This window comes from Silurus aristotelis, assembly GCF_946808225.1.
Source record: "Silurus aristotelis genome assembly, chromosome: 4".
Classification (NCBI taxonomy): Eukaryota; Metazoa; Chordata; class Actinopteri; order Siluriformes; family Siluridae; genus Silurus; species Silurus aristotelis.
Genome location: NC_139577.1, coordinates 1777473 through 1804630, shown reverse-complemented (window position 1 = coordinate 1804630; position 27158 = coordinate 1777473). Strand labels below are relative to the sequence as shown.

The 27158-nt window shown below is 38.2% G+C and overlaps 1 protein-coding gene across 11 annotated transcripts in view; it reads right to left on the bottom strand.

Annotated features, from left to right (window-relative positions):
* LOC310724820 (CUB and sushi domain-containing protein 1) overlaps window positions 1-27158 on the bottom strand; it is a 368464-nt gene that overhangs the window by 252511 nt on the left and 88795 nt on the right. For 3 of the 11 annotated variants that reach the window (XM_083539178.1, XM_083539179.1, XM_083539177.1), the window contains one exon: window positions 15752-15841. The exons of the other annotated variants lie outside the window; for them this stretch is intronic. In XM_083539178.1, coding sequence (XP_083395304.1) covers window positions 15752-15815 — 64 coding nt within the window. In that variant the 5' untranslated portion in view covers window positions 15816-15841. The remainder of the gene's footprint in view (window positions 1-15751; window positions 15842-27158) is intronic. 11 annotated transcript variants of the gene reach the window in all.

Here is a 27158-nt window from a genome sequence, read left to right as displayed (position 1 = left end):
AACCTTGACTTTTATTTATTTATTTATTTTATTTTTTTTAGAATATCTCCATCCAGCTTTTCAAAACAGAGTCTGACGATCGAACTGATGGCTTCCTATCAGCAAAATGATTCCAGTATGTCTCGGAAGAAACGACAGCCAAGTTATTTTGGCTGAAAGGTCGACCAATTACCAAATGGTAATTTTCACATAATTTACCTGCATACCTAGACATAGCCAGTGCCTTTCTGTCCTGTCATTGGATAAGCTTGGCAGCATACATATCGATCATAAACAAATAGAAGAATATATTAGAGAAAAATCTGAATATAGCTGATTTAGGGTATAATGCTACGTTACCAATAAGACTCTTAGCTGGAAACCTACACAGCGCAACTCCAACAGCAATAACCCGCTTCTGCCTGCGTTGTATTATGAGGTTAATGGCAAACAGCAAATTATACAACAAACTGTATTAAATGGTAGTATCTATGATAAGAATGTGTCATTTGTCGTCCCGTTTTCAACAAATTTATAACTTATAACAACTATGGAAGGACTTTCTGAGCTACATGTTGCGCATCATAAAATGTTGCTTTGCTCACATACATAAAAAAAAATGGTGTTGCATTAAAAAAAAATGATTATTGTATTTTTTATACTATATAATTATTATGAAATCATCTTCTTCTTTTGGCTTCTCCCATTAGGGGTCGCCAGAGCGGATATGAAATATTTAACATTTAAAAAATTTAATGAATCTACCACTGCATCAGCTGCTTGCAGTCAGGTTTTACTTTGATTTTGGTTAAATGTTATTTTATCTCAAATGTATTTATGATTATAAAAAAAAAAAAAAAAGGAAAAAAATCTAAATACTGATCTTCACATCACCTAGCCTTATTCAACACCATTTTTTAACCATTCTAAACCTGAAAGGATAATACTATATTTCACACATGCAAAGAGAAATCTCCCGTGATGACCTCATTTATGGCCAACAAGTGTCAAAATAACACCTACAACGTTCCTCTAAACCCAACCAGACGCCAATGCACTCTGATTGATCCTACTGAGTCTGAAAGGCATTGCATTAGTGCTTGATATCTTCCCTCATGCACAGAAAATCCTCAGCAATGCTTCGTTTAAGTGTCTGACGAACGACAAATGAACATCCAAACACCTATACCATTAATTTAAGCCTAGCTGGACATGAATGTGCTGAACTTCTGTCAGCGATGAGGAATTTCATTCATTCATTAATTTTCTCCCGCTTATCCGTAATCCGGGTCGCGGGGGCAGCAGTCTAAGCAGACCCCCGCCTTCAACTGCTGCCCAATCCTCACAGCACCGTCCCTTACGGTCCCTCCTGCAGGTGGTGAGCCCACGGGAAGGCGGCCCCACGTCACTCTGACGTCACGGACCTTGATATTTCCCTTGTAAGGGACCCCCGGAGCATAGAGGGTTAAGGGCCTCGCTCAAGGGCCCAAGAGTGGCAGCTTGGCGATACCGGGGCTTGAACCCCAGATCTTCCGATCGGCAACCCAGCGCTTTAACCGCTGGAGCCAGCACTCCCCCTATGATGAGGAATTTATTTTACTTTAAAAAAAAAAGGCAAGACAGAAGAGATGAGAATAGATGCTCAGAGTTCTGGTTCAATATGCATTGAATTCGAGCTACAAGCAGAACCTTGGGCTCACAGCAGTGGAACCGGAAAGGTATGCATTTAAAAAAAAAACGGACGTTAAAGTAGTTTCTTTTATGTTAATGCAGGGATCCATTTCTAGAAGTGCGCCGAGGTTGACAGAAGGAGCGTGTACTGATTAATGGAAAGGAGTACTGTAGCAGGTGTATTAAAGTGAGCTCATCTCGCACCGGCAGGCTCTGTGAGCAGGCCACATGTCCAGATAAGGCAGAGTCTCGGCCGCACTTAGACAGAAGCTCAGCCATGACAAGGGGCCGACTGAGAGACTGAACCCAATTGGATTCTGTGACTGAAATAAAGTCCATATGAAATGAGATACGAGAAGTAAGAAACAGCAGCCCACAGGATGGAATAAAGAAGGAATTGTACTGGTTTGTTGGATATACCATAGGGACTTTTCAAATTCTGTCTTTGCATATCCCAGCGATGTTAAATCACGGGGTTCAGCCGTAATACAACGCCCCTAGAGCAGAGAGAGTGAAAGGCCTTGCTCAAGGGCCCAACAAGGGCGGCTTGGCGATACTGAGGCTTGAAACCTCAACCTTCCAAACACTACCCCAGAACCTCAACCACTCAATTAACCATTTCCTTAAAGGTAAAGATGCGTTTAACTTGTCACATGTACATTACAACACAGTGAAATACTTTCTTCGCATATTCCACCAATGTTAGGGTTAGCTGGGGTCAGAGCACAGGGTCAGCCATGATTCAGAGGGTTAAGGGCCTTTCTCAAGGGTCCAAAAATGGTAGCTTGGCAATACTTTAAATATACAGTATAAAGATAGACCTTTAATTTTTCTTAATAAAGTTAAAGCCACTACTACTACTAGCAATAATAATTGTCAGTATTACAGTATTTTTTATAATTGTTATTCACTTACATTTATTATATACATGAAAGTTCCTCAGAAAGATAATAAGAGCGAGAGAGCCAGACAGAAGAGAGAGAAAAAAAGAAACAGAGAAGAAGAGCCTCTCATGTGCAAGTAAAGCCCAGTCACTTTTCAGTGACTTTAATGTCACAGAAATATCTTAAACAATTTGATCTGGTCATGGATTTGCCAAAGTGGCCTAAGTGAGTATGAATACTTTTCAAGAATAATTCGCCGTTTTCTTCCTTTGAAGAAAAATCGAAGAAAATGAAACGAAACACAGTTGTCGAAATTGCTGAGGAATGAATTATATTTCCAGTGCACTCTTTGCCTGCTAAATTATTATGGAAATAAGTTTAACAGAATACTTTCTCATAACAATAACAACACTAAAGCGCAAATGCTGTTGGACAACGAAAACATTTCAATATCAATCCATCCCTCGTATTTCTTTTAGAATTTACAACCATGAACATCTGAGTATATACTTTGAAGATCAACCGTTATTGTAAGTTCATCTAAATAAACGAGCACACCTACTCCTGGTTGTACTTAAATCGATCCTCTCAAAATACCAACGTGGTCATATTTCACAATCTAACTACCAGTAATGAATCGAGGTACACTGTACAGATTTGTGATTAATTGTACTGCGCTTGTGATTAATTGTGCAGCACTGATGATAGCAAACTGCAAACCGCTCTCTGATGATGATTGTCATTTTGGACAGGATCTCCAGGGAATAACTATGCATAGGGAGGTGCAAGAGGGGGGAGATTCCACATCATTGCTATCTCACACTCAGTCACTCCCAGAGAAAATAAAAACGCAAGCTTGCTTACTGTATATCTGCATGAGGTACGATGGCTGGGAGTATATTCCACCGAGTCGCTAATACAGAATTGTCCACGGGTAACAAATTGACTTAGTCTAGCTTCGAATCAAATGAAGCAACTAATAGTCTTAAATATGTATATAAAATACTTAAGAGATGTGGCAGGTATAATTTATTGCTGAAATGTACCATAGAGCTGTACATGGGATATTAAACAAAAACAATTATTTAAACAAAATTTTCACTAAATGTTGCGAATGAGACCATCAATAAATTATAAAGCCGTGTACATCCTTTATTTGCAGAGTAAAAACAGTGGATTTTTCTAGCACTAATGGCACGGCACTGGTTGTTGAGCGGCTTCAAGCGTTGATTTACTAAAGCTTGGTTTACACGCTGAGCTTTTTCGGTCCACACACCCTCCCCAAAAACAATTAATAAGAAAACACTCACGAGAAACCAGTTAAGTGCCATTACAACCAAAGATGGCTGATTTAAGGATTCAAAGTTAAAAGTTACAAAAACGGAAGGATAGAAGACAGCACAGAAACAGAGCAGGAAAATATTCATCCTTCATTCATTCATTCATTCATTTTCTCCCGCTTATCCGTAATTCGGGTCGCGGGGGCAGCAGTCTAAGCAGGCCCCCGCCTTCGACTGCTGCCCAATCCTCACAGCACCGTCCCTTACGGTCCCTCCTGCAGGTGGTGAGCCCACTGGAAGGCGGCCCAACGTCACGGACCTTGATATTTCCCTCGTAAGGGACCCCTGGAGCATAGAGGGTTAAGGGCCTTGCTCAAGGGCCCAAGAATGGCAGCTTGGCGATACCGGGGCTCGAACCCCCGACCTTCCGATCGGCAACCCAGCGCCTTAACCGCTGGAGCCACCACTCTCCCTGAGCAGGAAAATAATGACTTTTATATTTAGAACTTGGTATTTTTGTGCATGTTTCTGCACGCACTAATTCTTCTTAATAACCACGTTTATTTTGAATCTTTAACACACTTGTATAAAACTCAAAACTCAGTTTAACAAAAATACAAGACTGTACAGACATGCATTCTTTATGTTTAGAAAATAAACAGTATTTAAAAAAACTAAAAGTTTATTTTTATTATTAACCCTCGAATTTAAAAAGCCTGTAAAAAAGGTTTATTCATGTGCACTGTTCCCAAAGTACCTGTCAGGCTTTATGTAAATACAGTATAAGTTGCACTGTGGGTGGAAAATTACCTCCCTGTATTGCGTCCCAAAACTGCATGAAATCCAACACACAAAACAGACAGTAATGCTATTCTGCTCATGTAAAAATGTGTGTATTTTGTAAGTGTTTGACAGAATTAATGTGATTGGTTATAAGTTTTATTTAAAATGACAACAGCTTTGTTTTGCACACATTCACTTAAAAATTGTGCATTTCTTATTCATGGCTATGTTTAATGACAAAACAATCTAGTTATACTAGCATGCTAGTGGGTTACATTGAACATTACCGACATGATCATATTTTTTTGTCCTAACTACATAACTTCTGTAAGAATCGCATGCAGGTGTTTAATCATGATTTTGGGTTTGTGGTGGCATTAAACACTCGGGGATTAGTCCCTCAGTCATCTTTAGTAAATCTGTGTTTTTAATTATAATCTAGACCTTGATAAGTCCCCAAAAAACAAAACAAAACTAAAAAAGCCTATGGTCGTTGCTAAGTTCCGTGCATTAATTGAGGTGTTCTAGCACAGTTTGTTTTTTAAGGACCACGGACAGCTCCGACTTCCAAAGCTAGATTTTGTAACTCCTGTAACTATTAATTATAAATTCAGTGTGTTTAAACTGAAAGTCTGTGTCGTCCTTTTTTAGCAAAAAAACAGGATTTGAGTCACGATGTCGGAGGATTTGCAGGATTTATACCTTGGTATAAATCACAGAGATGGGAGTGTCATTAGACTGTACATTGCGCTGCTAAATCAACAAGTTCTCATGTACTACCTATGACTATTTTTTATAAATTTTCTTTTATCCAAGATGTGCTTGTCATAGCCATGCAAGTGGCTCTTAAGCATTAGCAGGCTACATGACATTAACATAGGCAGATGTGTTTCTTCTCTAATATGCCAATATTTTTTCATTTATTTGGCCAATGCATTGCATGAAGGCAAAGGCACAGATTACTGTCTAACTCTGTTCTATAGAAAATCAGAAACCATCATACTTGTAACCATCACTGATTTAAAAGACATGATCAAAGTACGTGCTCACGAAACACACGAGTGAAGCAAATGTGACGCACGCATTAAGTTCCAGCATATCAGCCCGCCTTTGACCTCTTCGTCTACACTCTCAGGCAAACTGGCATTTAGACAATCTCAGTGTAGCGGAGCCAAGTGCGTTTCGGTGATGCAGAGAATAAGTCACTCTTGGAGAAAGATGAGAGAGGCATTGCGCTCTACCCCACAGGCAGCCCTGCCTTTAAATCTCCTACTGGAGTGTTCACTTCTAGTTTAGCAGGTCAGTGGTCCGAGACCTGCTTTAGGCAAACTTGCCTTACGTTAGGCACAAAACGTCTGAAGGTCAGCACCACAATTTGTAATTGCAATGTCACAGTGACACGTCAAGTCAGAGATTTAATTATTTACCAAAAAAAAAAAAACACGGTCCAACAATTGCAAATTAGGTACAAAAAAAAACCTTTTAAAATGGGGACAGGGTTAGCAGTCATGCCTGAACCCTGAATGTGATCTCAATCAGGGACGGCTTCAGTATCAGGCAGGATTAAGACTCAATCTATCGCCAATCTATATTTTCATTGGATCCATATTCCATGGTAACAAGAATGGCAAAATTTTTTCCCCATTTCTATTGTTTAAAGCATCCACAGTGGCTGTACAAGACATGATTTAGTACGCTAAGTCTGAAATTTATGTGTTAAACTGATTCTTGGATCTTTAAAGGGCCTTCAGACTTTATTTTGGTCTTATAACCATTTTTCTTTTAATCCTGGCGCTTCATGAGGAAACCTAATGACAAATTGCTTTGAAAATTCTGCTCAGGAAACATCAGATGAGGTGTCTAAGCCCCAGATTTACAGTTACACCAGCCTTCCATCCAGCTGCTCCTCAGCATATCATCTGATATTGATAGCTGGAAATGCCATGTTACACTCATATACAGTGCACATCCTATATAATATACTGAGATACTGAGCAGGATAAATAGAACAAACAAATTCCTAAACATCAGACAACAAAGATTCAATCTTACTGATAAAAAAGTGATAAAAGTTCATTTCCTCAACCACCTTTTCTTCATCACTTTTTTTTTTCTTTTTTAATACTTGCCGGCGTTAAGGTTGCGTTATATAAGACAAGCTCGATTTTTATCAGCGGTAGTTGTGCCAGGAGAGTTATGTGGTGTCTACATTCCTACATCAAATTTATTTTGTAATGATTATGTGGGAGTTCCCTGTATCCTGCCTGTCATTACTCAGGGATCCGCCTGAAGAAGACACATGCTTTTAGAAATTAATTAAGCAGTGAACGATACCTAAAATTTACAATCTCGAAAATAAGATCGGAGTAATGCAGAGAATTTCTAAGCATTCACAAAACAACTTTTAGGATTTTTAGGAATTGCATATGGATTGTGTTTGAATGCAACTTCTATCATACAGGCATTAAGATGTACCATGTGGTCACACTTGGCTAAACTGTGAGTGATTGGTGAGGGCCCTTAGGACATCTTCACACTCCACCTCCTGCCCTTCCCAGTGCTTTACATTACAAACTTAATGTAAGTGGTAATGTAAGAAAGGAAGATGGAGTACACACACACACACACACACACACTATGGTCTTTACACCATCAGAACGATTTTATATCAACGAGCATAAGCTTTTCAAGAGTGTGACACTATGCAAAATAGGATTTCCCACCTCACACACTATCTTTCACTGTTCACTCTTCATTCAGGTTCTGCTAGAGTGCAATCTGCTTATATTCAAATGGCGCTTAAATAAATCATGAGTACATTCACTTACACCTGAAAATCTTAATAATTCCTCATCTTGAAGAGCAGAATCATAGATATTACTCTGTATAAAAAAATAAAAAATGCGGGTATTAAAAGGAGTGAGCCAGCAAAACACCAACCAATAACCTTGTACAATTTTACGTCAGGTCCTCAGAAATACTACGACATCTTGGGTTTTTTACCGTCACTGATTGCACCGTGCTCAAATCTCTGCGTTATCACTGTTTGCATGAAGATTTCCTACACATAGAATAGATCAATAACAGTCGAGCTTGCTCATGAAACACAAGCCAAGCTATTTCGAAGTGAGTAAGATCAACACCAACGCTGTTGCTATTTTCGTATTCAGTTGTGTAATGAAGCTTGGCCTACATTTCAAAACAATGCATACAGTGCACAGGCTTAATCAACAATGGAGGGCAGCCCGCAAGAAGAATACATAAAGATTCGATAAGGGTGCAATTTAACGATCATTTACCCAAATTTGGGTTCCCCAATTTGGCCGAAGCTGTCATATGTGTGTCAAAGAAAATTCACCAGGGAAAAATAGGATGGAAGATGCATTGTGGCATTATAATTATAACGGTTTATGCAAAGTCCATGATCTAATTTTAAAATTCGCTGCTTGTTAGTGGATGAATAGATTACGACAGGCTTGTAAAAATATTATATCTTCTTGGCTGGTGCTGCGTCTTTTGCCAGCAGATAAAAATATGCATAGCAACCATCAGTCCCAAAGTAGCTGACAAATAAAAGGAACAACATTTCTGCTTCAAAGGAACAACACGTAATTTAGCTGTTAGGTGTCTTTTTAAGGGGTCCTTAGTGCATAGAGGGAATATATATATATATATATATATATATATATAAAACGTGCAAATCACAGGTAATTTTATAGGACAAACCATATATAATTTTACATTCTCTGTAAACGTCCTAGAGTCCAGACAAAGCTCAGAGTTCAACCTTATTGAACATCTCTGGAGAGACTGGAAAGTGTCTCCACCGACGCTCCCCATCCAACCTGACTCAGCTTCAGAGGACTTGCCATTAAATGGCAGAAAATCCCCTAATCCAGATCCAGCCTCCAACTAAATACTGATGTGAATACTTGTGTACATGCGATATTTGAGATTCCTTTTATTTAAATAAATGTACAGACTAGAGTTCTTTTTTCACTTTGCCATTATGGGACACTGAGTGTAGATTAATGAAGGAGAAAAATCAATTTGAATGATTATCAGGCTGCAACATTAAATGGAAAGAAATAAAGGGGGTCTGAATATTTTCCAAAACTGTGTGTGTTTATATATATATATAAAAGAGAAATTGGACTTTATTACCCGTCATCCAGCGCACCATTTAACATCGTCACATTGGGTTGTAATTAGCACTTGCATTTAAGCATCACCTTGCACTTTTAATCACTGTCTCTCCTCTGTCCCATAGTCGATGTTGTTATCCTTCATGGTCCCTGTTCCTCAAGCTCAGGTTACACTTTGTTTTTTTGTTTTCTTTGTCTTTGTATTTAACGACTGCACTTTCAATAAAACATCAGCATTTAGACTTCACTACAGGACAGGGCATGTGTAAGTGTTTCATAAACTGTGGATTTCCTGGGAATTTATGCATTGCACATTGTATTATAGAGAGTGCCGTAGAAAAAAAAAAAAAACATCCAGGTGTTCAGAAGAGAGACAAAAGGCAAAGTGGTTTGTAGGGTAAAAAAAAGTCATAAAAGTAGCTTGCAATCACACTACAGCCATGATGAACAGAAAAGCATCTCAAAATGCAAAAACTAATCAAAACATTGGCATTATGATGTACAGAGAAGTGAAGCTGGACCACATCAGATTCCAATAGTGCACCTTTGTGGTGATGTGAAGGAACGAGGGATTTGCAGCATGAATGTGAGGATGACAAATCTGCAGCACTTGTGCGTAATATGAACCAGAGCTGTATATATAAAATATATATAGATACACACACACACACACACACACACACACACACACACACACACACACACACACAGGCTGTAAATTCACCTTTGTCCCTGTGTTATAGCTTGCACCATGTTAAATAAGCATGTCTATCTCAGCTAGCAAGCAAGCCGGCTGCCCTAGTCCAAAAGTAAATCAATCAGAGAAGGATTGAATCTGCAAACACTATTCAGCCTCTCATATAGTGTGGGTCACATCGACAGAAATATCATCGGGAGTCCTCTATCATGCGCTGTGTTATTTTACAGACCACCTTAGCAAACGCTGTCTTGCTCTTGAGCTCCAGTAGAGTTTACCTTTTTTTTTTACCCATGAGTCAGGTCATATCCAATTGTAAACTCAATTTTTGCTCCCAAAGCTTCCAACTGTTTGTTGGACAACTCATTAAATAACAGCGCAGTTTAAACATGACTCAGACTCATGGCACATGCATCTCAAGTCCATAATAAAAAATAAAATACAAAAAAAACAAAGTGCAGAGTTTTTTTTTTCTTCTCCAATGGAACAAATACTGCAGTATTTCAGCTGTATTTGGCAGCAGGTCTAATAGACTCTAAAATAAATATTTATTCGCATAAAGCATCGTCTTAAATGTTTGTCCAAGGTGTTAGAAATGATGAAACATTAATGAGAAGGGCCATCTGTCACAATGACTTTCAAAACACAAACTATATTCCGTCCATTATAATTTGCCTGAAATATAATTTAAAGATAAAAACAAGATAATTAAGAGGAATCACAGAATTCAGAGTGGACGACATAAACAAGATAAACGCTGGTATTAAATTATGTAAAAATATATGGCTAATACACACAATAATATCTAATTACACTAAAATGTGTCATGTGTTTAGACAGATTTAAAGCCTAGGGCGATGGCTGTCCTATTTTCTAATTAAGCACTGTTGCTGGTATGAAAGGCCGAAGCATGTTTACTGTCAAAACTCCAAACTTATCAGGATGAGGGGGAATTCATACTGTAGCAATGGAATGAAATGGCAATTTTCAAGCTTCTCAATGTTGAGAAGAATTGCTACAAAGCTTGTAAACAGTGGAACAATGTTGTTTAGGACAGATTGATTTGAAAAAGTCCTCAGTGAGGAGATAAAAAGGTAAAATGAGGTGATCAGGCATCAGGAATCACTGAGCTGATCCATCTGTGGACAATCGATGTGGCAACATTTTTGAGAGAGGAGGAGAATAATGAAGAGTTTAATGTCTTGAGACCTTTTATATCTTTACACTCATATTCCATACCTTTACATACAGAGCCCATATAAAAAAAAAAAAACATCAGAATATCCAAGTCATTTTAGCTTGAAAAATTTTGCAAGAGAGTACTTAATTGTATAATAGATGCGGTAATGTTGGGAAAATAAATCATTTATTTGACCCCAGTGAAGGTGCTGCTTTACCTCATCTGTAAGAGGTTAATAGAGGTTCCTTACTGAGATTTTTTAAAAGGTATAATTCTAGCCACGTATAGCCATTTTGCAGGCATATTTTATTTGTCCAACTGAGATTTAATTGAGTTCTGGTGCGACAGGATATACATGAGCCGTCATTACTCACCATCAACTTTACAATTGGCAATCAGCCAATCACGTGAAAGCGGCAAATACAGGAAAACATACAGGTACAGACGTATATGAGTATTAATATTATTAATGTACTATTAATGTATAATGAACAAAAAAAAATTGGGGGGGGGGGGTGTACTGATCACATTGATTTAAACCATGGCATCGACATTGGTGCCAGATGGGCCAGTTTTATGCCATAATCTGATTTGCTGATCTCCTGAAAATTCCACACACAACACTGCACATTTACACCAAATTTAGTAAGCGGATGTGCCTTATTAATAGATTCAAGACTCAAACAGCCACCATTTACAACTATGCTATGCAAAAACACATCTGAAAATGCACCTAAAACTACAACTGCTCATTTGGGCTCATCCGCTGTCATCTCCTGGAATTTAAAGCTACTGTATTGTGGGCACAGATCTGATCTGGGCTGATGAAGAAATGACAGATTATGAAATCTCCATGCTCTCCCCCTTATAAATTTAAGCCACTTTCTTACTGGGATTAATCTCAAAATAACCTTCTTTGTTCAGGTACCTTCTTATTGCCCAAAGTATAAAAAGTGCTATATTAGAAACATGACATAGTGACATCTTTCCAATTAGCAATATACCAGCAGAGAAGGAGAAGTTGTATCATTCAGCTTGATGTCCTAGCTGTTCACACCTTCAAGTTTTTCCTATTGTAGTAATAATAAGTCGCATGTTAATTGTTTTCCTGTTTTCTGCTCCACCACATTACACAAACAAACTACTTCACAATAACTGACCTAAGCATTCCTTCCATCATTATTTGACCCAATGCAATGCATGAGTCAGTGGGTGAACCAACATTCACTAGTGATTATGAAATCAGATCAGGTGTCATCTACAGCCTGTTAAAGGTGTATTAGGGCACTGAGTGTCTGGTGAAAGTTGTGTGCAACACTCCATCATGGCCCGGTGTGTGGGATGAACGGATATATAACATACTGATATGCTGAAAGCTTGACGTTGCCCACACGTTTCTGATCCTCTTGAGGCATATAGCAGGCTGTCCACATTGAAAAGTGACAAGAGTGGCCCATGCAACTGAAAATATCCAGCAGTTGTGCATCTGCATAGGATCCTGCCATATGTACCAAAGCAGGTGTGCAGAGGGTTTGGTCAGTGATGGATGAAATACTTCAGAAGATGAAACGGAGCATCTGCGCCAATGACAGAACTGGGTCCAACAGTTGTCAGTGAATTTCTCTTTCAAACAACTGTATTCGTAACGTCAGCACAGGCGTCTTTTCTTTACTCGACTAAATGTGTTACTGAGTAAATGTAATTCGTTCCTTTTTATTTATGAGCGGATAAAAACGTCAACGCGACAAGTGGCCAATCAGTGTTTAAACTTGTTTTGATTGGCGTTTGGTGGCATCTACTTAGCACCAACATACAGTTCAGCATCAGTTCCACAGCAAGCAGAGCATTTCGAGAGGATTTGGATCTTCTAGTTCAATAAGATGGAAAACATCAGGTTTCCCAATACTTTTGTCCAAATGAGGTGAAGAAATGATTTTTATAATTATAACTTTATTATAATTATTTATTTCATTTTATTCTGATCTCAATGCCAAAGAATTGATCCTTATGTTGATGTGTTTGAATCCCTCGTCTAACAAATGTGCCTCTGCGTCCGCCTACTCGCAGAAGTTTCACACTTGGAGCCTACAAAAAAGATCGTTTGTCATTAGTAGTTGGGTGACGTATCCTTTTTATGAAGTTTGGTGACATAAATAACGAATATCCACAAAACAGAAAATGGAAGAGGATTTAAAGCTTGTTCTTAAACCCTTGTGTCTAAGAGGATTTTCTCTCAGAACACGGTAACTGAAGCATGCTGCCTCGTACCAATTGAGCCATTTCTGCCTACGAAAAAAATGTTCACAGTGTACGAGTAGTTGGAGGAAATGTGTACGCTGATATGCTGACGTTTTAACATGTATAAAACACCTTACGCATGCACAAAAAAAAAAAAAGAACCAACATCGGCACTTTCCGTACGTGTAAAAGTCTTTTCCTTTTTACGCTTTCTTAACATCTACAGTATTCACGCTTTGATCACACCCCAGAAATCAAAGCGATATCACAGGCTGAGATTTCTAACGCTCGCATGACCTCAATTATTTAAAACAAACGTCTTTTTTTCCAGAGCGAATGCTCAAATGAATCACACGTTTTTATCGAGCAAACTCCCTTTTATTCATTCATCATTCATTCATTCCTTCAATCATATTCATGCCTCTTATCGTGACATGTTGACACTGACGGCATGTGCTTTCGTACAAGCAGGAAAAAAAAATTGCACATAAAACGGATTTGAAATCAAATCATGGTCAATTTCTAGAAGATAACTGCTTGGCTTGAACGGATATGGTTTGAGATTATGGATAATAAATAAATGGATAAAGAAGGAGAAATGCATGAATACACATGTATTTGTATACAGATATAGATATTTTTATTAAAATAGAAAGAATAGTATTGGGACAACTGACATTCCCAGCCATATGGTGTCCCTCTGAAAATTGTTAGCACAAAGTTGTAGACACAAAATTGTATAGTAGAATGACATTTTCCCCTCACTTGAACTAGGAGACCCAAACCTGTTCACAAAGCCAGCTCAGAGAAGATTTTGCTGTACAGAGGTTGAAGAGGAAGATCTCCTGAATGTGTATAGTGACTGCACTCCAATTCCTCCTACATCAGTTCCTGACTTTACTAACACAGTTGTGGTTGAAAAAATCTCCACGAAATCTCCACAAACTAGTGGAAATCTAGCAAATGGAGACTTATGGTTAGGTATTCAGTGCACATTCATTGGAAAATCCATTTAAAATGCATATATAACTTTACGAACTACCGAATAGAGCATTATAAAGGACAACTGCTCCAGAATTTCTTTCAATGTGAAACATTTCTGGTGACGCTTTATACGCACACACTATTATCTCAACTAGTTTCATCAGGGAGCTTCGCCCACAAGGTTTTTGACCTTCACTCATCACTTTCTGTCTTTGCCATGGGACAGTCACAAATATAGGTGACACAAGCATGGCGGAGGTGAAAGTTAAAACCGTTGAATTGTTGATTTTTTACAGGGTGAGAGCTGCCTGAGGGATCCATCGAAAAGCATAACATCATCATGCCAAATGTTAAGGTCTCGCCGTTTGTGTGTGAATTTCAAATACATTCGGGGAAAACTGTGATGAAATTAAATCACTGCACAATTAAAAAATCAGTCACCAAACACACTAATGTTAGCACGGCCTTCAAATAGCCTTTATCTACATCAAAGTTACGTGTGTGTTTTACTTAAACAATAGCATTAAATCTGCCATTATTTGCATACACACTTCAGTCATTTCCAGTCAAAAGGAAAATAAATGTATAAATAAGCTGTTCTTTAAAGAACAATATTATCTGATCCCTCCGATTTTCTCAGATTCAGTGGATATGCAATAAGGCCATAAATAGCTGTAGGAAGCATGTTAAACAAATCAAACTTTCATAAGGAAAATATTTACATCTGTTCATCAAACGCAAGGCTTCAGAAAGGCTTCCTCGGGGAGCTAAGAACTGACAGGCCATCTGGGAATACAAGTCTGCACAAGTCCACCATCTTTCCACTGATAAAAGAATTTCGAAACATAGCAGCATACAGTCGCTGGACGAGCTCTAGCGAAAAGTTGTTAATTAAACTTTAAAAGCAACAATTTCCCTCGAGAGCTGATAAGAGCACCTCGAGGACTGAGGATGAGTTATACAGGAAATATTACATTATATTACATCGTTAGCAAAGATCAACATCCATGCAGAACGATATTTTTAATAAACGCAACAACAACAACAAGATATCTGATGGCTAATTTACACCTGGTGTTTGCAGGAAATCTTGAAAATAAACATGAAATATGGTCAATATTTAACTAAGAGCACTTGCAAGGTTTCTTTTACTGAGTTGGCAAAGGGTGTCAGACTGATTCATCTTACATAAATCATTAAGGAAAAAATACTTTTTAACCAAAAATCCAATGTTTTTGTCAATTTGTATTATGACTTAAGAAGAAAGGCATAAGATCGGACGGACACGTGCCAAAGACTTGTGTAATCAGATAATGCCCTATCTATTTATGTATATATGTATATCTATATGTATATATGTATCTATATATTGGATTTATTTATTTATATATACATTGCTATTTGCACTTCTGGTTAAACAATAACTGCATTTCATTGGCCCTGCACTTGTACTCTGCAGAATGACAATGATCTAATCTAATCTAATCTAATCTAATCCAATCTAATCTAATATATGATATAATTTACTTATTTGTCAGTATGGTATAAGTTAAGTGATGCAGCTGAGGTTGAGGAACCGTCAGAGCAAAAATTCATGCATTGTTTCTGCCTGTCTTTAGTTTTTCTTTCTTTTTCTTTCCTATATATAGGGTCTTATGTATCCAAATCCAAAATACTGACCATGCGAATATCTCCGTATCAAATGACGGAATTTGATCAAATTACGTTAAATTTTTTTCACCGTACATTTAACAGAAATTTGAAAGCACTTAAGAGATATTGATACAGTTCATGGTGTTGTGTCTGGAAATTAAAAAAAAAAATCTATGAGCTTAGTGCATTTGGCAGCAGGAAACCTCTGAGTGGGTAACATCAGGCAGAGAATGCTTTTTCAGCATCACTTTTAGTACCTGCAAAAATTAGCCTGAAGGCGCTCATCAGCTGAGGAGATGTGCTCTGACAGAAGATCAGCATGACTGATGTCACATGCCTGATGCTCACTGCTCCAAAAATACAAGTACAAGAAATAAATAAACACAATCCAGGTCAGTTCGGTGTCTTCAGGTGAAATCCTAATGAAATTTAAATCAATAGTAAATATAAAATATGGACAAATCAGCTTTTCTGTCAGCTGTGAACTTTTCCATGTCTACGCTTTAAAATACAAAGGACATACAGACAGACGAGACTTTCTTCCCATCAGGCAGGTGCGCAGCCAGATATAACCCTGAATAGTAAGACACATGTTCGATAACCTGAAAGTGAGCCATGCACATGCAAAACCTGCAGCTAAAATCAAGTTTGGTTTCTAAATAAAAGTGTATGCACATCAGCATAAAAAATACATTAATCCAAATACAAATAAAAGTGTTATCGGAGCACTCAACAGATACAGATAGCGGTTACTCGTCCATTTAGGCATTATGTGTAAATGCACGCTTTGTGCAAGATCGATCAGCAGCGGGCCGGCTCGTCTGAGGCTCGGCATCCCGACACACACCGTTAACTGGAGCTGACACCGCTGACGCAGGCTCATTATGTACACGCTGAACCATGGAACAAATTCCACCCCCAAATTCTGCAGCAAAGTAAAAAAATATATACCCTGTATTTCTATTTTCTTTACCAGCACTATAAATATTTTAAGCCACAACAAGTGAGTCTACATCCTCTTTACTGAACACGATCATGAGCATAATTCCATATCTTCACCACAAAAGTACGTTCGTTGTCGCTGTGATTCGGTGTCTCAGGTATTCCCCTTATTTCCTGTGCGACAGCCTCTGAATGATTAATTGAAATCACTTGTGAAGAAAAGTGTGTTTGTGGTAACAGCGAAGCTCCGGCGCCTCCTGTCACTAGTTTCATTTGAAGTCCCCGCTGAGTTGGGATGAAAGTGAGCTAAATTTGTGCTTATAAAACCCTGGGATGCAAAGGCACACAGAAGTGAGAAGGAGCACTTTGCAAGTTGGGTCAAAACCAATTTTTTTTTGTTGTTGTTATAACACAACTTTAAAGAAACCCTCGGAATAGCTGCATAGCTCTATTTAGTTTAATTACTGCTGATGGAACAGGGCTCGGCTCTTTTGTTAAGCTATACAATTATCTTACCAGTGGGGGTGGGTGATATATAAGGCACAAAACACAACAGGAGAATAGGAGCTGTGGTGGCCCACTGGAAAGTCAAGCCATTTCCACCACATATAACTGAAACATGCTGAAGTGGGGTTTTTGTTCCTCTTAAACCAGATTACTCCTCATACTTCTAGATCCATTGGGAAACATACGAGGTGATATCAAGAAGTAATCGAGGCTAATGGTACTAGCTTGTGCTATTCTGACCACGTGCGTCATCGGGTCTGCGTTTTAATCACGGACAGCAAGTTAGAACAAAAAGCAAACGTGAAATTCTGCTTGATACTGGGCTAATCTGCACAGAGATGTTTGACATGACCTGCGCTTGCGTCCGAGGTGTTTTGAGTGGTTCAAGAGCGGAAGAACATTTTTGAAGGATCAGGAAGACCTTCGACAAACGTTCATCATCTCGTGCACATTGATCGTCAGAGAACAATCCACGTGATCTCACTTCTGCAGCCGCCCTACTCGCCAGATTTGTCTCCTGCGGAATCATCAAGACTCAGCTCTAAGGTCTCCGATTATTTAGTGAGTTATTACTCACAATTTTAAAAAAGTGGGGACAATGTGCACATTTAAATTAAAAACTGAATGCAATGATCTGCAAATCTCATAAGCCCAGCGGTGGGCGGTCACTGTTAGCAAAGCCTTCTCTGCTGGCCTAAACACTATCAGAAGCACTGACCTACATTTACAACCTAAATTATAATATTTGTTCCATGAAATTGTATTAATTTATTCCCAACAGTTTATTATCTTCATTTCGAGGGTTTCTAGAAGAGAAATTGATTTGGTCTCGGACATAAAGTACAGACCAAAGGTTTGGACACACCTTCTCATTCAAAGAGTTTTCTTTATTTTCATGACTATGAAAATTGTAGAGTCACACTGAAGGCATCAAGGGCTATTTGACCAAGAAGGAGAGTGATGGGGTGCTGCAGATGACCTGGCCTCCACAGTCACCGGACCTGAACCCAATCGAGATGGTTTAGGGGGTGAGCTGGACCGCAGAGTGAAGGCAAAAGGGCCAACAAGTGCCAAGCATCTCTCGGGGAACTCCTTCAAGACTGTTGGAAGACCATTTCAGGTGACTACCTCTTGAAGCTCATCAAGAGAATGCCAAGAGTGTGCAAAGCAGTAATCAAAGCAAAAGGTGGCTACTTTGAAGAACCTACAATATGACATTTTTCAGTTGTTTCACACTTTTTTGTTATGTATATAATTCCATATATAATTCCACATGTGTTCATTCATAGTTTTGATGCCTTCAGTGTGAATCTACAATTTTCATAGTCATGAAAATAAAGAAAACTCTTTGAATGAGAAGGTGTGTCCAAACTTTTGGTCTGTACTGTACTTAAAAATACATTTTCCAGAAAAGCTAGACATGGTGAGAAGGTCGGCCAACCTCGAAGCTAGCTAGCTTGTCTCAGCCAGGGAAAGGGTTTGATCACCACTTCCAGACCAGTGAATACGAGCGGTACCACTGGTTTAAAGTCTCTGAGGAGCGCTGCACATTATGAGTCTGCATCTCTGGTGAGTAGGTTGTGTTTTATTTCGATTTTTGATGTTTTTGTCATGTGATTAGACAAATATTTGTTCTATACTGCTCCAGATGATGTAGGTGGCACAGTTGAGGTTGTGGTGTAGAGGTTTGGAGCTTGCTTTAGTAAAATGCTCTTCACCCTCCATATGTGAAATGCCTCTCAGAGAATGCCACGTGTTGTTATATTGCATTTTTGTATTGTATTGATGGTTTCTATAATTGCGACGTGATAGTGCTGGTATTAAGAGGTGGATTAAGTCGGGTACGTCCCCACTGAAGGCCCAGGTACCAAATGCACGGACCGCCACTGAAAAAGTCCATATTCCGTTCACAATAAAACAGAACACATATCGATTTTTTACAACTGAAATAAAATGAATTATTTCACGAAAAAAAGAAACATAAGGTCATTTTAAATTTGACAGTGAAGCTCTTCCCATTTTCACTTCTGAAAGACTTTTGCCTTTCTAATATACATTATTTATTCCCAATCATCTTACTGATCTGTTGTCCTCATTTAATCGCAAAATGTTTCATCAAATGTTTAAATTGAATTAAACTTTTTCCAAAGTTTTGTTGCCCCGTCCCAATTTTTAGAGACGTGTTGCAGCCATCAAAATAAAAAAAAATAAAATTTTTGTTCTATTGTAAATAAAATGTGGATTTTTGAGATTTTTAAATCACTGCATTCTGTTTTTATTCACATTTTACACAGTGTCCCAACTTTTTTGGAATTAGAGTTTAGTGTATATCCTACTAGCACTATGCTCTCTGTACAGCACTGAACCGAATAAAGATATATTTGTACCTTAAAAGATAATAAATTACAATTAAACACTTTTTTGATAATATAATTGACTTTTTTAACATGGAGCATCCACTATATAAGTTCTCTTTCTAACTTGTTTCTATGGAAAGAGTAACATATTAGAAATCAAAATACTTGGCACAGTGCATTCCTTTCTACATGGATATCTCAATAAAAAAAATAAAAGGTTATTATTATTAAATACAATGCAAATAATACACTTAACATTTAATTAGTTCTAGGCTGAGTTCTGTGGCACAGCAGTCATTATAAAGCACAAACTTTATAATTACGCCCAGAAGGATTCTTTTTTTTCATCTTGGCCACCGATGTGTCTGAGCAGACGCCAACAGTTGTCAGGGAAACCTAGCTGCTGGTTGCCTCATCCGTCATCATTCAGCCGATTTTTTTTATATAAGAAATATTCAACGTAACACAAAGCACAAGATCTAATCCTTATACGTCTCCTTACAATATTAATGTGTTGATAACCAGAATATCAAACAGGAAGGACACTGCTTCACTCTTCTCAGGTCTTTTTACTGTTCTGTGCAATTGATGGATAATTTGGATGATGGAAATGTGGCTAATAGTATTTTATAAAAGAATAATTGGAAAACAAACAAAAACTACGATTTTATCATTCAGTTTTTTACCTCGATTGCAGCTACGACACTATCATCAGCTTGTTTTTCCTAACCCCACACTGTAAAAAAAAAAATCAATAATTCTTCAGAGAGAACTCTAAGAAACCGTGAATTATGTGTAGTATCAGATGTGTTGACAGTGCAACAATTGCATTTTAAAATGCCTACAGCGATATAAGCGTGCATGGCTTTAAAAGTCGCAAGTGCATAAGCATCACGTCGCTACTTTGCTTGTGAAACAACGAAGTGGAAATGATGACAATGAAACCTTTAGGCTCCAAATATACAGACAGTGGAATCCTTTTAGGACCAGGAGTAAACTCTGATTACAGTTAGAAAGCAGAACATTATGATTAAACCGATGCAATACGCCTCCGGTGGCTACTGTCATGTATTGCAGGTACTCACAATAGCAGTCAATCAATTCAAGTTTATTTCTATTGCGCTTTTCACAACAGACATTGTCTCAAAGCAGCTTTACAGAAATCAACGATGTGTATTTATCCCTGATGACTGTGGCAAAACTACCTTAGATGTTATGAGGAAGAAACCTTGAGGGGAACCAGACTCAAAGTTTGAGTGAGAACTAACATGAGCACTGGAATGTAAGATTGTAACTTTCTACAGTCGTATACGGTCATTTGTGGCTATAAAACTAGGAGCTACTGAGCTCAACATTTGCGATCATCACAGATCCAACATCAGCTTCTCCATGCCAGAGCCTTTAAACACTTCAGGAGGTCCAATGTCAAAACTCCACACATGTAGTGGGATCCAATTGGCACTGGTACGTCTCTAGATGGTTCGGGATGTTTGCGAGTTCGGCATCTACTTCTTAAAAAGCAGCAGCGGATGCAACTGTGGGCGGAGTACACTTTTATTATAAGAACTAATCCAGAATAAATTATTAATCCAAAACAGCAGAAGGAATCAATAATGAAGAGAAAACTCATTAATCAAGACAAGAACCATTAGACGTGACACGATCGAAAACAAATACGTGAGAGAACCGATAGCAAAACAAGGTGATGACATTACGTGAATGAAAACAAACGTGACACTCAAAACATTTACATGTGGAGCATGAGCACAGAGAATGAGCAAATCTTAGATCCTGTGGGGAAACAAAATGTGCCCTTGAAAGATAAAAAAAAAATTAGTAAAGAATTTGCTAGAAAGACTGTTTAAATGGAGCATCATGATATGTATCTGCATTGAAGTAATTTACGAAAAGCAAGAATGAAGCAGGAGATTTTTAGTCTCATAAGCCAAGATATCGAATGCTTCAACATTGAAAACCAAAATAAATTCAAGCTCATGCGTGGGTGTAACCAATCATCTGGCTCGAATCCCATTGAAAAAATTATGGGGATTTTTGCAATTGGATTTCTACATACAAAATGAATTGGAGTCAGCTGGCGGGACAATGAGTCCAAAATTGAACCAGAACGCTGTAAAATAAAACACCATGGACGTCATGAAGCTCTAAATTGCCAGAAACTAATTTGAAACAAAGTATCAGTGGTGTTGATTGACATATTTAAATCACTAACTGGCAAAACAACACTTCGCAGCTAAATCGCATACACACCATCCTGTACTGCACCTCTCAGTTGAAGGTCTTATGCAGTAGATCATGAAACTTTATCTGTTCCTCCAAAAAAACAGGAAGTTCACCAGCTCACCCATAATAGACGAGCGGAAGATTTGGGTTACAACCTCTTTAACAGCAATGCTCAATAGTTCATTTATTATTCAATGGCTCTTGACAAACACAGCAATACAGTGGCCACGGCACAGTATGTATTTATTCGGGGCATTGATGAAACATTCACCGTTGCTGAGAAGCTATCTACTTCACAGTTTGAAGGGCAATAAAACTGGAAAAAGAATCCTTTTCCAGGGTTGGCAAAGATCTTCATGTGAAATGAGAAGAAACGGAGGGCATGGGAGGAAAGGTATTTAGAAGAATGTTAGAATAAACAGGCGCTCAAGATGTGTAACCATTTTACTCTAAGGAAGAGAGATGATTGTTTGGTCGTGTGAACTCGACCCAATGACGTTCACCAAATAACTAACGGTTCTGACACGCAGAAATGTCAAATTCTGAAATGTCCTGATTCTGAGCATTGTACGTAGCTTACAGCACCTACTCACACATCATCTGACCCAGGTGGCTATATCACAGACGATTTAGAGACTGCGTTAATTATAATCTTGGAGGTAATCCAAGAAGCTGCACACTGAGCAGCCACAAACCCTGCGCACGGTCTCCGGGGAGGACCGAGCGTATCGGCAATGCTGCTGTGACTTTGATGGGAATTAAATGAAACACACTTGTGTGCTCGTTTACTCCAGGGTAGGAGGAAATAGGTATTTTTGATCAGAACATTGGCGATTGAAAATATTTTTTCCCTCCTTCGCTGTAAAAAAAAAGGAACTGCATTACTCGCTCAGGCCCTTTGACCTCTAAGTCTTAGGGAGGGCCTGTTCACATATCTGTAGTGAAACCATGATCTAATAACAAATGTGTTTTAAATGCAACAAGGCGTGGCGAGAATTACGCAGGAGGCACCTTTCGGGTTGCGCACCACCTGCATGTGAATCGGTGGAATGCGGCGTGTGAAATAAAAAGCACGTGCCAAAAAAACTAGTGTAAGAAAAAAGTTGCCACTACAGTGCTTTTCTGGGACAAATGGAAGGAAGCTGAACAATCGCATTATTGATGCATGTGATGGACAAGTGGTTCTGCATCATAAAATATTACATCCTGCATTTGCAATATCAGAGTTCAAACCTAGATGACACCTGCTCTCTCGCTGGAAAATAGGTCCTACATCTTGCTATCAATCAGAACGTCACTGTTTACCAAGATGTTACATGATTATGCTGTCTAAATGCTATTTAAATAGGTAGACAGACAGACAGACAGACAGACAGACAGACAGACAGACAGACAGACAAATAGATAGATACGAGTTGGTATCAAAAAGTTTCAAAACTCGTTTTTTTTTACAGGAAAGTACTTTATTTGTCTAAGTTTCCGCACCATCACTTTTAAAATAGTCCCCTAGCACAGCATCACACTCCTCCCATTTCTGGATTATGTCCTGGAAGTCTTCGTCTCAAAACGTCTTAAACACCTACTGTGATTTATTCTGGATTTGTCGCAGTTTTATTCAGAATTTCATGTTTGTTGTTCATGTTCATGTTCTAATTTTCTGTCCATGATGACGTAGTAACGCACGTGGGTCAGACCACACACACACACACACACACACACACACACACACACACACACACACACACACACACACACACACACACACAGATTGGACCGAAAAAGGCTTGTATTTTGCTATTACACTGATTTCGGGGCATTTGACTATTCATAGAATCTAAGGGAAAGCATGGTGGCACAGCAGGTTTTTATGCTCCAGGGTCTTGGGTTTGATCTCGAGCCAGGAGGTAGATTGGCTACCCCAAGTGTTCTGCGCATAACCTCCGGATCCACCAGGAGAAATAATTTAAAGATGAATAAACGAAAGTAGGACAGAATCCTGATTTCATAATGAGTATGTACTTTTATTTTCAGCTGACGGCAAAGTAAGGACACACGGAACTTTAGTCTATAATAAACTCAAATTGCTTACAAAAGCAATGCATTGGATATTTACTGCATCACTTTATACAAATGTGAGCTGTACAAATGCATTTCCAGCACAGATCTAAAAGAGATTTAACAATATTTTGGGCAGATGGTTCCATGCACCCAGAGTACTACTTGGACATTCCAATGATTTGACTCCATTAAAACATCAAATCAGTGAACCAGGAAAGGGCTAATAATTCGCTGATCAGGAAAACCAGGTGTATTAGAAAAGAAAGGTGCACACCACGCTGGAACCTGAGCATCTGAACACTTTCTCACTCTCACTGTGGAGCACTGATGTCAGCAATTCACCGATCTAAAGAATCAATCCAGCACTCCATTACTCCATTCCTGAATCACTAAAGCTGACGAGGTGTCACGGCGGCCTGCTACATCCGCTGGGACTCTGCTCAGCAAACAAACCTTTAGCTCTTATCTGACCTCATTATTTGACCACTTTCTCATCGGGAAAAGTGTCTCGGACTTTGTTTAAAAAAAATCCTTGATTTCTTTGAGATGTGGATGGAATGATCGGTGACGGACAGCTTCTTGTACTGAGGCGGCATGCAAAATAGGCCATTCCCTCTGTCCTTCGTATTCTAGTCACAACACAAGGAGATTGTCACCATGGAAACTAATAGCATATCTTCCAGGCGGCCGAAGGAGAAAAGGCAGACTTCAGAGTTAGCGACGTTAGTGGCATATGCGGCGTTAGCTCTCTGAGATAAAGTCGACATAAAAAAAAAAAAACCTTGCAGATGCCACTTTCGCATGATTGGAGATCGCGCAGTTGTTAAAGAGGGCCGTGTGAAGATCGAGTGCGTGCCTGCAAGTGGGTTTTCCTGTAAATGTCTCACCATTTGAGCTCAAATAAAGAGCCAATATACGCAATGCACGCTCATCACTTAGCTGGCTGAATTAGAATTACACGAGCAGAACTTTACTACATGCCTCGAGGCCTGTTTGTTTTCTAAACGGCGTATCATGTTCTTAATTCTGTGCAGACGAATGTCTCCAGAGTAACGTGTGCAGTTTAAAAGCAAGAAGCCACAAGAGGACGTTTGTAAGAGTGATTTTTTTTGTTTTGTTATTAAATTAACTAGGAATCGCACAACATACTGGCCATTACATTGACGATTTTGTGCTTCCTTCTAGATCTGCACAGAAATTACAGCCAACGATTACCATTTTCTGTAAAATCCTGCAGAGAACATGAGCACAATTTGCAGAGTATTTATAGCCGCTAAACCTGGTGACATTAATAAAACGAAAGTGGACCTATGTCAGGTGGATGTTTTAGAATTTTCTCTTTGCCTACAGAAATAATTGGCTTTAAAAAAATCTGGACAATTAAAACTTTTTAGGTTGTAATGAAAGAAAATTTTAATAAATCACCATCAACAAGTGTCCTCACAAAAGGCTCGGAAAGGGTTGAGACAGGTCAATAATTAATATGCAACCTGGCACTACAGTCTGGGGGTTTTTGGCTAAAAAGTGCAAAGCATCTGCACCTAATGGCTATATATGCCAGATTTATTTTTTTTTCCCTACTAGCTTTAGACATTTGACAAGTAATTATGGCCCATCAATGCACTTGCATCTTTGCAAAGGGGCCAGACGCAGCAAGAGCAGAATATAAATATACCTTGAGGTCCTAATAATGATACCATGGTCTGTAAGCTGTCAAGGGCCGTGATTGTTTACCATGCCTCGAATGACTGTGCCGAAGTAGCAGTATCACTCATCCTATTATTCTTCGGGTATAAAAAAAAAAAAAAAACCTCTAAGCACCTTTTTTTTTTTTCTTCTCCATGTTCTAATCCTCTACTTCTCAAAGCTGATGGAAGGGGAAACACACAGATGTTTCTTATTAACCGGCCACACTGAAGAGCAAAACAGACACCTGAGGAGACATCCACGCCTATTAAATCTATTAAAATGTGACCAGATAATTCCTGTTCCATCTCTATTCAGCTGGACAACAAGAGGAGAGGTGCTAATGAGACCAAGCCCCAGATTCAGTCCAAATCACGGTGCTATATATATATATATATATATATATATATATATATATATATATATATATATATATATATATATATATATATATATATATCTTTGACAGCTCCATTAATTTTGATGTAACGCCATAGCATTGCTTTTACGACGCTTGCCTTTTTTTACGCCTGGACGTGTGACCTGCATGTCGTCTTTGCAGACGTGAAAAAAAAAAAGAAAAAGGGAGGAGGACCTCAAACTGGAGGGACACTTAGCCATGCTGATTTATCCCTCCGAACACTACTCACGTCAAGAGCAATCTTCTTGTTGTCGTTTGGATTTACAACTAGGTCTGCTCTCTAGGATCACGTCTCCAAACCACATTAGTGTTAAAGAAATAGGTTGTGAAATGAGCTAATAAGGAAGTAAAGGCCATGGACATACTCATGCTAGCATGCTTAAATAGGATATCCCTTTGGGAGATATAGAACCGAGTTCTCAAAAATAAATCTGATTCTCTGACGCACCAATGACGCAGGTAAGGTAAGGTAAGGTGAAGTAAAGTAAAGTATGGTATGGTAAGGTAAAGTAAATAAATATAAAGTCAAGTCAAGTAAAGTTAGGTAAAGTAAACTAATGTAAAATAAAATAAGGTAAAGTAAGGTAAAGAAAGGTAGGTTAAGGTAAAGTAAAGTAAATAAATATAAAGTCAAGTCAAGTAACGTTAGGTAAAGTAATGTAAAATAAAATAAAATAAGGTAAAGTAAATTAAGGTAAGGTAATGTGAAGTAAGGTAAGTTAATGTAAAGTAAGGTAAGGTAAGCTAAAGTAAGGTAGGGTAAGGTAAGGTTAGGTAAGGTCAGGTAAGGTAATGTAAAGTAAGGTATGGTAATGTAAAGTAAGGTAAAGTAAGGTAAGTTAATGTAAAGTAAGGTAATGTAAAGTGAGGTATGGTAATGTAAAGTAAGGTAAGGTAAAGTAAAGTAAAGTAAAGTAAAGTAAAGTAAAGTAAAGTAAAGTAAAGTAAAGTAAAGTAAGGTAATGTAAAGTAAGGTAATGTAAAGTAAGGTAAAGTAAGGTATGGTAATGTAAAGTAAGGTAAAGTAAGTTAAGGTAGGGTGAAATAATGTAAAGTAAGGTAAGTTAATGTAAAGTAAGGTAAGGTAATGTAAAGTAAAGTAAAGTAAAGTAAAGTAAAGTAAAGTAAAGTAAAGTAAAGTAAAGTAAGGTAATGTAAAGTAAGGTAAAGTAAGGTAAAGTAAGGTATGGTAATGTAAAGTAATGTAATGTAAAGTAAAGTAAAGTAAAGTAAAGTAAAGTAAAGTAAAGTAAAGTAAAGTAAAGTAAGGTATGGTAATGTAAAGTAAGTTAAGGTAGGGTGAAATAATGTAAAGTAAGGTAAGTTAATGTAAAGTAAGGTAAGGTAAGGTAAGGTAAGGTAAGGTAAGGTAAGGTAAGGTAAAGTAAAGTAAAGTAAAGTAAAGTAAAGTAAGGTAAGGTAAGGTAAGGTAAGGTAAAGTAAGGTAAGGTA